Source organism: Hevea brasiliensis, chromosome 6, assembly GCF_030052815.1.
Source record: "Hevea brasiliensis isolate MT/VB/25A 57/8 chromosome 6, ASM3005281v1, whole genome shotgun sequence".
Classification (NCBI taxonomy): domain Eukaryota; kingdom Viridiplantae; phylum Streptophyta; class Magnoliopsida; order Malpighiales; family Euphorbiaceae; genus Hevea; species Hevea brasiliensis.
In genome coordinates, this window is record NC_079498.1 from 24,935,091 (window position 1) to 24,948,182 (window position 13,092).

General features: G+C 25.7%; 1 protein-coding gene across 1 annotated transcript; it reads right to left on the minus strand.

The window, feature by feature from the left end:
- Positions 1-2,360: 2,360 nt before the first annotated feature.
- Positions 2,361-6,219, minus strand: LOC110661289 (probable LRR receptor-like serine/threonine-protein kinase At3g47570). Its single transcript, XM_021819883.2, has 3 exons — positions 3,468-6,219; positions 2,896-3,347; positions 2,361-2,533 (listed from the first exon to the last, which is right to left on the minus strand). The coding sequence occupies exons 1-2, from the start codon at positions 6,154-6,156 to the stop codon at positions 2,902-2,904; spliced, it is 3,135 nt and encodes a 1,044-aa protein (XP_021675575.2). The 5' UTR covers positions 6,157-6,219; the 3' UTR covers positions 2,361-2,533; positions 2,896-2,901.
- Positions 6,220-13,092: the final 6,873 nt, after the last annotated feature.

Consider the following 13,092-nt stretch of genomic DNA (forward strand, 5'->3'; position numbering starts at 1 on the left):
ATTGAATATTAATTTTATCATATAGTTGTTTTGAATTAAATATGAAATTTACGTATAACAATATTTTTAACAATTATAAATATAATATCACAATATTAAAAGCAACTTTATAGGGGACAGAATATGAGGATATGAGGATGAGAATTATCCCTATTCAATTTTTATCAGGGGACGACTGTTGTCCCTTTAATAGTAAGGGATGACTATGGTCTCCATAATTGGGGACAATTATTGTCCCCTTTAAATAGGAACGAATGTCCTCCCCTTTTAATAAGAGGACGATTATGGTCCCCCTTGAGTTTGGACAATGGGGATTACAGTCATCCCTATGTTAAGGGACGACTATAATTGTCGTCCCCATATCAGGGATGACTATCGTATCTTTTTTCAGGGACGACATTATGATTGTCCCCTATAGAATAGGGTACAGAGGTAAAGAGGACAACAGGTGGGGACGATTAATGTCGTCCCCTATATCTTTGGGGAAGATTATTCATAGTTTTGGGGACAATTTTATGTTTCCCCTATACTCACTTTTTTTGTAGTGTAAATACGGTTCATTGGTAATTACCAATGATAGATTTTTGTAGGTATTTATTTTAAAATTTTATTTTTTATTTTTTTGTTAATATTACCTACAAAAAATGAGTTCGTTGGTAATTATAGACGAAAAATTTGGTAGGTAAAATTTTTTAACCTTTTAAAATTTTTCATTTCTATTTTGTTTAATATTACCTACTAAGTATGGTTCGTTAGTAATTATCGACGAAAAATTTTCATAGATAAAACTTTTTAAGCTTTTTAAATTTTTTTTTTCTATTTTCTTCTTAATATTACTGACTAAATCTGTTTCATTAGTAATTATCGATGAAAAATTTTCGTAGGTAAAATTTTTTAAGCTTTTTAAAATTTTTCATTTCTATTTTTTTCTTAGTATTACTGACTAAATATGGTTCATTGGTAATTACTGATGAAAAATTTTTATAAGTATTTATTTTAAAATTTTATTTTTTATTTTTTTCTTAATATTATCTGCAAAAAATGAGCTCATTGATAATTACGGATGAAAAATTTTTGTAGGTAAAATTTTTTAAGCTTTTTAAAATTTTTCTTTTCTATATTCATTCAGTTCGTTGATAATTACTGATAAAAAATTTTTGTGGATATTTATTTTAAAATTTTATTTTTTATTTTCTTCTTAATATTATCTACAAAAAACGAGTTCGTTGGTAATTACTGACGAAAAATTTTCATAAGTAAAATTTTTTAAGTTTTTGAATTTTTTATAATTTTATTTTAATATTACTGACTAAATATGAATTAGTCGTTAATTATCAATGAATTTTTTTTGTCGATATTTTTTTATTTGGTCACCAATTTTGCCGCCAATATTAAGTGTCATTTTTACCTACAAAATTGCATCATCGGTAAAGGGTTCATTGGTAATTTCATTGGTACAAATTGTTTAAATTTTATTTCTCTTTTTCGTCGGTAAAGCGTTGGTGAATCATTGGTAAATTACCAATGAAATTCTATAATCGGTAATTTTCATAGTTATTTTTAAAATTTCTTGTAGTGTAAACAATTCAACAAAACATATTTTAAATTCATATTAAATTTTATTTGAGATAATAAATAATCAATTAAAATTTATTATATTTAACTAATTTAATTTACAATATAAAAGATAGTTGAATAAAAGAATTGTTAAAGGAATTTAATTTATTGTTTAAAAAATATATTAGATCATTTTTATTTTTGTTATCAAATTTAAAGAAAAAGATTTAAGAGTGGTGGCAATTTTTTAAATATTTTATAATGTTATTTTTTAATAAGAAAAGGAAGTTCTTGTTTTAACAATAAGTTGAGAAGTACATTTACTAACAAAGATAATTTAATTAACACAATATGACCTTTCAATTATAAATAAAATTAATTGTGTGAGGATTTAAAAATTCCTTTTAGTTATAAGAATATTTTAAATTTAATTATTAAAAAAAGCTAGTCTTTATTAAAGGACTTTGGGACTTCTTTTTTATATCATGATTAATGATTATAGTAAAACCGTTGTGTATATAACAGTTTCTCGTAAAATAGGAATCACATTAAGTCAACATTTTACCATTAAAATTTGCTTGAGATTTTTTTTTTATTATTATTATCATTGCATGAACATTTGTTTGAGACTTATTTCGCCTTAGAAGTAGCCTAGGTATTATTATCATCTTTATTCATTATTTGTTTCTATTGATTTTTATACATATAATTAAAGTAAAGTAAATTATTCTAGCTTAATTAATAATATTTCAATATAAATTATATATATGTGATATCCTTCAAATCCATTAAAAAAAAAACACTTTGCTTGTTGATAATTAAAGCACATCAATTTATTAGTAGAAGCAAAATCTAATAAATAGTACCAAACAAGCCCTAACAATACTATGCTTAATTTTTGTTACATAGAAAATACAGTCGCGCAAGAAGCTTAAATCTATTCTCTGCCAGGGCCATCTCACTTCTTCAATATATGCTGTTCTCCAGAGAGAGAGAGAGAGAGAGAGAGAGAGAGAGAGAGAGAGATTAGTAAGATTGCAATAAAAGGAGAATAAATTCCAATTAAGCAAAAATACACTTTAGAGTTTGCAATTTCTCATCCGATTTGATAATTTGATCTAAAACAAATAAATTAAATGAAATTATTTTTAAAATAATATTTTTGAAAAAAAATTAATATTTTGAGTTGAAATAATTTGCAACTCACAAATTAATTTGAAATTCTTTTATTATAGCAATCTAATGTGTAATATAAATTAATCTGCAATTTAAAATGACTTGATATGAAATCATTAAAGAAAATCAAAAAGACTAAAATTTGAAATAATCCAAACTTGCCTGTCTTTATCCATAGATCCGAACTCCAAGAAAAGTACTTCTAATCAAATGCAGTTCTTTAGCAACATCCCTCATGCTCATTCTGTCTTTGGGTGATTTTGCTGAACAGGCTACTCCAACTTTGAATACTGAAAGCAAGCAATCTTTCTCTTTACCAGTACTTGTCTGGCTCAGGTTCCCATTATTGTTGTACTCTGCTTTTGCATGTATTTCTATCTGCTCGTCTATTTCAGCATTTTTTGTTGATGTTTCGCCCATTTCTCTTGAGAGAAGGGTTGGATCTGTGATTTGCGCGAGTCTTTCTGGCAGTGCATCCTCCACAAAGTTGTGCAGATTTAAATGGCCTTCAAATATTTTGTCCGTTGGCTTTTTTCCTGAGAACATCTCTAATACAAGGATCCCAAAACTATACACATCCCCTTCTTTTGATGCAGTGTTACCCATTCCATACTCTGCATTAATTTTATAGAAATTATTCAGTTAATATATCAAAAGGACTATCAATTGGTAAGCAAACAAAGTAAAATAGAAAAACTAAAAAATGAAAGCGCCTGTATGAATTGAACTGTTACCTGGGGGTGCATAGCCAATAGTCCCCCTTATTCCAATTGAGCTAGTTTGGGTTTGTGAAGCATCATTGGTGTTCAAGAAGAGTTTAGCCAAACCGAAATCGCTTAAATGTGCAACCATGTCATCATCGAGAAGAACATTATTGGGCTTCAAGTCACAATGAATTATTGGAATTTCGCAAAGGTCATGAACATAATGCAACGCAGATGCCACATCAATTGCAATATTCAATCTTTGAAGAAAATCCAAGTTTCTTGACTGATAATTGTTGTGGATGTCTTGATACAACCACTTCTCCAAGCTTCCTTTACCCATGAATTCATAAACTAGAGCTTTGAACTCATTCTGTTTGTAATCAATGCTGGAGCAATACGTTAGCAGCTTAACCAGATTTCGATGCCTCACTGTGCGTAACACCTTGCACTCGGCCATGAAGCTTTTTGAAGCACCCCTTGTTCCAAGTTTGAGGACCTTAACAGCCACAACTCTTTCCATTTGATTGAGAAATCCTTTATACACAGAACCAAAGCTGCCAGATCCGATTAAGTTGTCGGCAGAAAATCCACTTGTTGCATCAAAAAGATCCCTATAAGATACCTTTACAAGGCGATCTGTTTCTTTAGGTGTGGCAGATGAGCTCTTTTTTGATACTTTCTTTCGATACATAAGCATGATGGCTAACATCAACAGCACAAAGAGAATCACACAAGGAATTATGATTGCTAACTTAATAGCAATGGACTTCCCTTTCTTCATTGCTTTGGTAGGGCATTTTGGTTGATGGAGTTCTGGCACACCACCACAAAGCCTAATATTACCCATCAGTGAAATTGCACTTGCATTTGAAAAAACTCCTTTGGCTGGAATCTCACCCTCAAGATTATTAAAAGAAAGATTTAAATATAAGAGATAGGGTAAACTTTGCAAGTCTTTTGGAATTTCTCCAGTGAGGTTGTTCCTCGAAAGATCTAATTCTCGAAGACCCTTCAAGGAAGCCATAGATGAAGGAATGATTCCTTGGAAAGAATTTCCGTGCATATAGAGATATTCCAAGTCTAAACAAAACCCAATGGTTCCAGGAATTTCTCCAGAAAGCTTGTTTCCTGAGATATCCAGAGTATTTATATTTGTTAGCTTTCCCACATCTGCTGGCAGGTTGCCGGTTAGTGAATTCATTGATAAGTTCAAGTGTCGAGATAAGGAAGGAAGATGGAGAATCTCCTTGGGTATAGATCCATTGAGGTTGTTTTCTGAAATATCCAAAATCTGCAATTTCTGGCAATTTCTTATACTTATAGGAATATTTCCTTCTAGATTGTTGTGAGGGATGGAAAGTATAAACAATTGAGTGAGATTGCCTATAGAGGATGGGATTTGACCTGACAATCTATTTTCATTTAAATACAGTCCTTGAAGTTTTCTTAATTTTCCCAAGGAAGAAGGGATGACTCCAGTGAAAAGATTATCCCACATGGCCAATACAATTAAGTTGATGAGATTCTCTAATGCTTCAGGAATAGTTCCGGCGATTTGATTTGCTCCAAAATATAGGTTGGTAAGTTTAATTGACAGATTGGCTATAGAGCTGGGCAAAATACCTCCGAAATTGTTGAAAGTGAAATCTAAGATTTCAAGATTGCTGCAGTTTGTCAAAGATGTTAAAAAGGCCAAGTCACCTGTGGAATTATATCCTAGATTATTCTTCCCAACGTTTAGCCAAAAAAAACTTCCTAAATTTCCCAGACAATTTGGAACTCGTCCCACAAAATTGTTAGTGGGAAGATCGAGTATTCCCAGTTGAGATGCATTGCAAAGGGAAATGGGAATTAACCCAGAAAAGAAATTCAATCCCATATCAATCTCCTGGAGATTTGGGAGAGTAATCCCTATGTTGTTTGGTAGGCTGCCATGAAGCTTGTTTTGTGAAATTGAGATCATTTTAAGAGATGAGATATTAAAAATGGATGAAGGGAATATACCAGATAGATTATTGTCAGCAAAATTGAAATGTATGAGGCTCGTTAATCGGCTCAATTCATGTGGAATATTTCCCTCCAACTCCATAGTGTCTGCAGAAAGCCAAGTAAGCGACGAAAGGTTGCCAATGGAAGGTGGAATTTTTCCAATCAGATTGTTGCTACTGAGGACAAGCAGTTCAAGCATTGCTAAAGAACCAAGCTCTGTAGGGATTTTCCCAATTAGATTATTGTTTTGCAATCTGATTTTCCTGAGATGAGAACAGCGGGTAAGGTTGATCGGAATTACACCTTCTATTGTGTTATTATTGAGAAAGAATTCTTGTAATCGAAACAAATTGCCGACTTCCTGCGGAATTTGACCTTTGAAACTGTTGTTTCGAAGGTTCAAGATTCTTAAAAAACTCAAATTGCCAATATATGGAGAAATGGATCCAATTAAATTCTGGCCTTCTAACACCAATGAAGTGACTCTCTGGTGGCGGCGACTGCAAGTGATTCCATACCATTGGCAAAAAGAGAGAGAATGATTCCATGAATTGAAGATTCCATGTGGATCACGGGCTATCCCAGCTTTGAAACTTAGCAAAGCAAGCTGATCAGTCTCATTTTGTGAAGAGTGAGCTTGTATTAATTGCAAGTTTAAAAAGAGGAAATTGACCAGTTGAAGAAAAACAAGAAAAAGGTGAAGCAAACAAGAATCATAAATCTTCATTTGGTTTGGAGAGTGAGAGAGAGAGAGGCTGGAAGAGTTACTTAGCAATGGACATCCTGATGGATATATATACAAAAAATGGAGTTACTGCTTTCAATCATTTTACATTTCTCCTTTTCTTAAACGAAAAAATATATATATATTTTCCTAATTTTTTTTTAATTACAAAGAAACTTTACATGCGGATGTTACATCTGCCCCTATAATAATTAATTAATATTATAGGGACATAAAAGTAGAAATCCACATATAGATATGTACTGTACAAGTAAAAGTGGAAATTATTAGATATACTCAAATTAATAGTACTTTACACGAATATAAGTATTAAAGATTTTTTTGTTTTCATTATGTAATGTCTTCGTCCGTTTATGCAGATGAGACTAATTCATGTTCACAATGAGAGTAATATTCAGATAAAATTTTTTTAATAGTGATATTAAATATAAAAAAGTCAAATAATCTCCTCTATACAATTAATATTGCATTATATAAAATTAGGACTTAGTGAACAAACAGGAGCATAGTCCAATGGTTAGAACAAACAGGAGCATAGTCCAATGGTTAGAGTACTCTGGTAACAACTTGGGAGTCCAGGCCTCTAATTCACATATTATAAAAAATAAATAAATTTGAGTGAAAAAGAGTCATCTTTATCTTTATAAAAAAAATCTGAAAATTATTACTTAACCACGAATAATTAATTAAATTTTGATACTTTTAATAAATTTTATAATTCATTTTGATGCTAGTCTAGCACCTTTTAGCCTGAGCTTTCGATTTTTTTTTATTTAATATCTTTTTTTAAAATTTCTTATTTAACATTTTGAATTTTAAGTTGAGTGTTTGAAGAAGGCTTACATGCCTTGTTTAAAATAGATATTATTGGTTAAGTTTTTCCTCCATTTATTAATAAAATTATTATTTTAAAAAAAATCATTTTGCCTGTGCTTATAAGTGGCGATGAATTCAGATGGACATGAAATATTTAGTGGGATTTATCTCCATATTAATGGATGTGATGATTGTGATTCAAGCACTTCAAGAGTTAAACCAATTAATCGAGCACTTAATTTTCCAAGTTTCCTATTCCTTTACAGTGGAGGATGCATTAATATAAATGATTTTATTTTTGAAAGTTTTATCATTTGTACATGTATTTTTATAAATTGAACTCTTAAATTTAAATATTAAAAATTTTTTTAGTAAAAAATATATTTTATCCAGATAAAATTACACACTCTTTTAGTAATGAACTTGATCAAGATAAAATTGAATAATTGCATGTGTGATCAATTGATAAATGATCATTTATTTACTTATATAGAGATGTATTTGTAAATATTAATAAGGTCTATTAGCCAAATAAATACAAATCTTTAAATTTTAGAAAATTTAATCTTTACTTTCAAAATTGAAAAAATTTTATCTAAAATTTCAATTTTAATTTGGAGATTTTAACTTTTGACATTTGAATAGCCAAGTGGACATGCTAATGCAATATTTTCTTATAAATTTAATCCGTCATTGGCCAAATGTTTGCGTTTATTATTTATTTTATCCAAATCTTTTAATTTTAAACAACTAAATCAAACCTTTCAAAATTAAAAAAATTTCATCCAATACTTAAATTAGAATTCGGTAAACTATAACTTAATCCCTAAATTTGGCAAAATCTTACAACTTAGTTCCTATATTTTTAAAACCAAGCAATTTAGTCCCATAATTTGACAAAATCTACAACTTGATCCTATTTAAACTTTATAGTTAAAAATATAATAAATATATTATTCTTTCCAAAATTAATTCTTCCTTGTCAATAACTTTTTAGAATTGTGATGGAATTTTTCTGAAGTTTTTTCAGTATATTTTTTTTATAATTTTAGTAAATGAAAATTTGATTTATTGAAAAAAAGAAAAAGAACTTTTTGTGCTAGAAAAACAAAGATCCAGTCAAGTTAGGCTTACGAGTTGTGACTCGACCCACAAGATCTCTCCCTACAGCTTTGATTTTCATGTTTACAATGATTATGGATTCGTTTGGGGATAAACTGGTGGACTGAGGCAAGTCATGACTCGATCGAAGTTTGTGATGAGTAGATACTCACGGCTTTTCATTTCTCTCTCCTAAAAAAATATACAGTTAAAGACATTTTGTTTATTTTTGCTATAATTAATCATCAAATTGGACAGGGAGATTAAGTTGTAGGTTTTGTTATATTTCAAGGACAAAATTACTTGATTTTGAAAATATATGGAATAAGTTATAGGTTTTGTCAAATTATAAGAATTAAATTATAATTTATCTCTTAAAATTTGAGAATAAAATTTGGGTGTTATATATAATTTTTTTAATTTTAAAAAGTTTAATTTAATTATTCAAAATTAAAAAGTATGGATAAATGAGCAATAAATATAAAAGTTTAGATTTTTTCAGCCAGTTGAATTAAGTGATGAATTAGATTAAATTTATTAAAAAATATTACCTGACATGTACACCTTACCATTCAAATGGTAAAAGTCAAAATCTCTACGTTATATTATGTAATATGGATAAAATTTCTTTAATTTTAAAAGTATGATTAAATTGTGTAAAATTAAAAATTTTAAATATAATGAGCAACAAATATAAATATTTGAATTTATTTAACCGATAAATCTATTAACAATGATATAATTCTTAATATTTTTCAAAGTATTGTACCCCATCGAATATAATTATAAGAATTTTTTTGTAATATTTTATTATATTTTTTATATGTTGATCCGTCATTGTTCCTTTTGGTAGAAAAGGGACTAAACTTCAACCAAATTATAAGGTTACTCTCCATAAAGTAGATGAGAATGGAAATTTCTCTTCGCTCAGGGTGCATCCAATCTAATATAAGCTTGATCTCACTTATGCAATATCACGATTGTAAATAAGTGCATATATATAAATATTAAATTATTAATTTAGAAAATATAATATAATATTAATTCTTTAAAAAATATAGTTGTGTGAAAATATTATTTAAAAGTTAAAATGATAAATAATATTGCATGCAAGTTTTTTTAAGTGTTAAATTTGTTTAAACTCTTTTTTTTTTTAAAGTTTTATTTACCTATGTTTTAATATTTTACTAATTTATAATTAATATTATTTTTTTGGTGTAGTAAGACCATAAGTATATTCACTGGTTTAGAAATTTCATTGACATAATAATTTATTATTTGATACTCACATTTTTGTTAATTTACATCTATAATAATATTTTCTTAATTTAAAAAAAAAATTGTATACTCTTATAATAATGTTTAGAATTATTTCCAAAAAATGTACATTATTATTTAATATATTTTCATTTAAAGGATAAAATTTTGATTTTTATTAGTTAACACCATGAATTTTATTATGCCACAGTTCTTATATTCATGGTCGGAATGTTGTCATGTCAATTTTTTATTTTAATTAGTATTAATCACATTAACATTTTGTTAGAAATTAATATATGAATATATTTTTCTGTAGTTTATTGAAATTTATTTTTATCGTTATTAAACGGAATAGGTTTTATAACATCCAAATTGGATTAGGATACAAGAAATTGTGTTGAAATTTAATAATTCATAATGATATATATTTTTATAAATATAAATTAAAATCAACTCCTTTTTAATTAGTTTATAAATTCACTCCCTCATTTCTATTTTTATATATTATATATAGATTATAAATTATAGATAAAAATAAATTAATAAATTTTAATAATTAATTAAAAATTTTTTATTTTAAAATAAAAAGGCCATAAAATTAAAATTAGAAACTATAGATGGATTGACTTTGAGTTTTAGTCAAATTGAAATTGATTTCTTTTTCAAAAACATAATTTACTATTTTTTTAAGAAAACGTAAATTTATGATTTTATTTTTTCGTAAGATTTTATTTTAGATTATAATAGAAAATATAAGTAGAGTAGAAATTTCAAATTTATTAAAACTCTAATGTTAATTTAAATAATAAAAGATAATATATAATTATAAATAATATTAAAAGTAAAGATATTTTTATCCGTTCAGAAGTTCGCCCCTCATTCGTACATTTATATAGTTAGTGATTAATTTTTTTAATTTTTCTCTAAAGATTTCTCTCAAAATTTAGGAATAATAGTTTTATCTAATTAATATTTAATATTAGTTTTACCATCAATCATGAAAGTAAATTAAATATTAAGCAAAAAATCTAATTTTTATGGTATAAAATTTATCTCTTTTTTATTTTATTCCTTTAAAATCAAAAATTTTAATTACAATTTATTATAATAAAATTATTATTTTAAAACAAAAGTTAATTTAAAAATATATTTACACACATTTAACTCTTTAATTCTCAAATATTAAATTAAATTCTTTAAAAATTAATATTATAATCGACAGCTAAAAAAAATTACAATGAATATTTATTATAATTTATGAACATTCTTTATTAAGTTATTTTTATTATTTAAAGTTAATAAAATATATGATTTATAAGAATTTATCATTATGATTAATAAAAGTATAATGTATAAATTTTTATTAATTATAATAATTATATGATTATTTAATTTTTGTCCTCTTCCATTTTTAATTATGTATTCGCTTGTAATTACTTAAAAAGACTTTTGTCATATCTATACAATATTTTATTAAATATATTTAACCTAGCTAATTACATATATAGTTGATAAAGATCTGAAATATTTTTTTTTGTCATTACTGAAACCTTTTTTATAATTTTATAAATTTTATTTTTCTTTAATTAAGTATAGTATTAACTTTTTCTGTCTAAAGTTTAATTTTAGTTTAGTTAATTTTACATTTTCAAATTGGAATAGAATTGAAAAATATAAAAAATTTTATTAATTAAAAATTTGAGTATTAATTATTAGCATAATTAAAGACCATTTAAATTGAAATTAGTTTTATTTTTAAAACATAAATTCACAATTTTTTTGAAGGAAATATAAATTTACTAATTATTTTTTTATAAAATATTAATTTAAGTTGCAATAGAAATTTTGACTAATTAGAATTATAAGTAAGGTTAGGAATTTTAAATTTATAGAAACTCTAAAATTAATATAAATAATTAAAAATAATATTAAATTTAAGGATATTTTTATCCCTTTAAAAAGTTTGTCAACTCATTCGTATACTTATATATATTATAGACTATAAATCAATGTACATAATATTATTTAAGCAATCCCATATTACTTTACTCAAAAATATTAGTTAATTACTTATTTAACTCTAAATATTTTTAAAATCAGCATTAAATATGCAAATAAGAAAATAATAAAATGTATTAATTGATAGTATCAAATTTAAATATTTAACTCTTAAAATTTTTACAATCAACTTTAAATATGAAAATAAAAAATAATAAAATATATTAATTGATAATATCATATTTAAAATGAAATGGCTTTAATTTTTTTAGTGAAAGTATATTTTTCTATTCTATTTTGCTTTTTATTTTTTTATAATTATTTAAAATATTAATATAAATTTATGCTAATAATTATTTTGTTAATATTTAATATGCCTTTTAATAATTTATGTAATATTAAATTTATATTTTCTATTATAATCGGTGAATATTAATTTTAAATATAAATATATTAAAATTTTAATACTAAAAATTAATAAATTTATATGAAAAACACATGTATTTAACTATAAAGTGCAGTTATGAAAAACTCGAACTCATATAAAAATAAATTTAATAATCAATAGATTAAATATTTACATTTAGATTCATAAATTTATTATATATACTTCAATTCATTTTGCATAAAGATACCATTATTTGATTTGATAGTTATTACGTTTGTTTTTTATATAAGTTTGAGTTTATATTAAAGGCACCATATTTTGTACATAATATTACATTTTTTTCAACGTAATATTCTATATTTCTATGTGAAATTATCATTATTAATTAGTAATAAGTAAGTATATTTAATAAATTTTAACAAGCGTAATATTTATAATTAAATATTTAATTTAATAATTATTAAGCATATCATTCTAATTAATGATTACATAAATACCGAGTCGGGTTGGGAATGTTTTAGATGATCATGTCAAATAATGTAGTCGTTACACTCATCAATATAGCTTCACTAGTCACTAGTGGATTGACTTGGCAGGACTTGTGGCCGACAATCTGGTCAACTCCATTCATTATAGCTTGACCTGTTGAAGTCCTGAGATATACCTCAATGACTTTATACTAAGACCTCTACTATTCTAAAGTTGTATTTTATATATTTAGGGGTGTGCAATCTAAAATAGAAAAAAAGAAATTAAAAACTGAATATGGTGAAATATAAAAATAAAAATAAAAATAAATAAAATTAAATTAAAATTAAAAATTTTAATTTAATTCGATTTGATTTTACCTGTTTTGAAATAGAAAGCCGTCAATATTATTTTGAATCTCAATTCTCATACAAAAATATAATACAAATTTTAAAAAAATATGGGAGCGACGAACACTTATAACAACGCAAGCATGGATGCTTAAAAAAGTGACGGTAAATGAACATTTAGGAACACTAATTAGTATCTCTAAATTAAATTATAATGTCACTATTAGGATTTTTTTTTTTTTTTTTTAAGTGAAGGAAGTAGAGGTGATAACCGAAATTCTCATATTTGTTCTACAGAATGGCCAACAATTTCACAATATAGAATTACAATAATATGCCTCATCCTACAAAATAAAAAGAACAGCAGAAATTGGCAAAATGGCAGACACATTATCAACACATCGACAAAGTAAAAAAGAGATATTGGCAAATGGCAATCACATCAACAAAATGAGATTAAAAAAGAAATAATGTCTCATCATACAAATAATGGAGCTTTGATTTAGAGTGAAAAGTTCACACCAGGACACTCGAAGT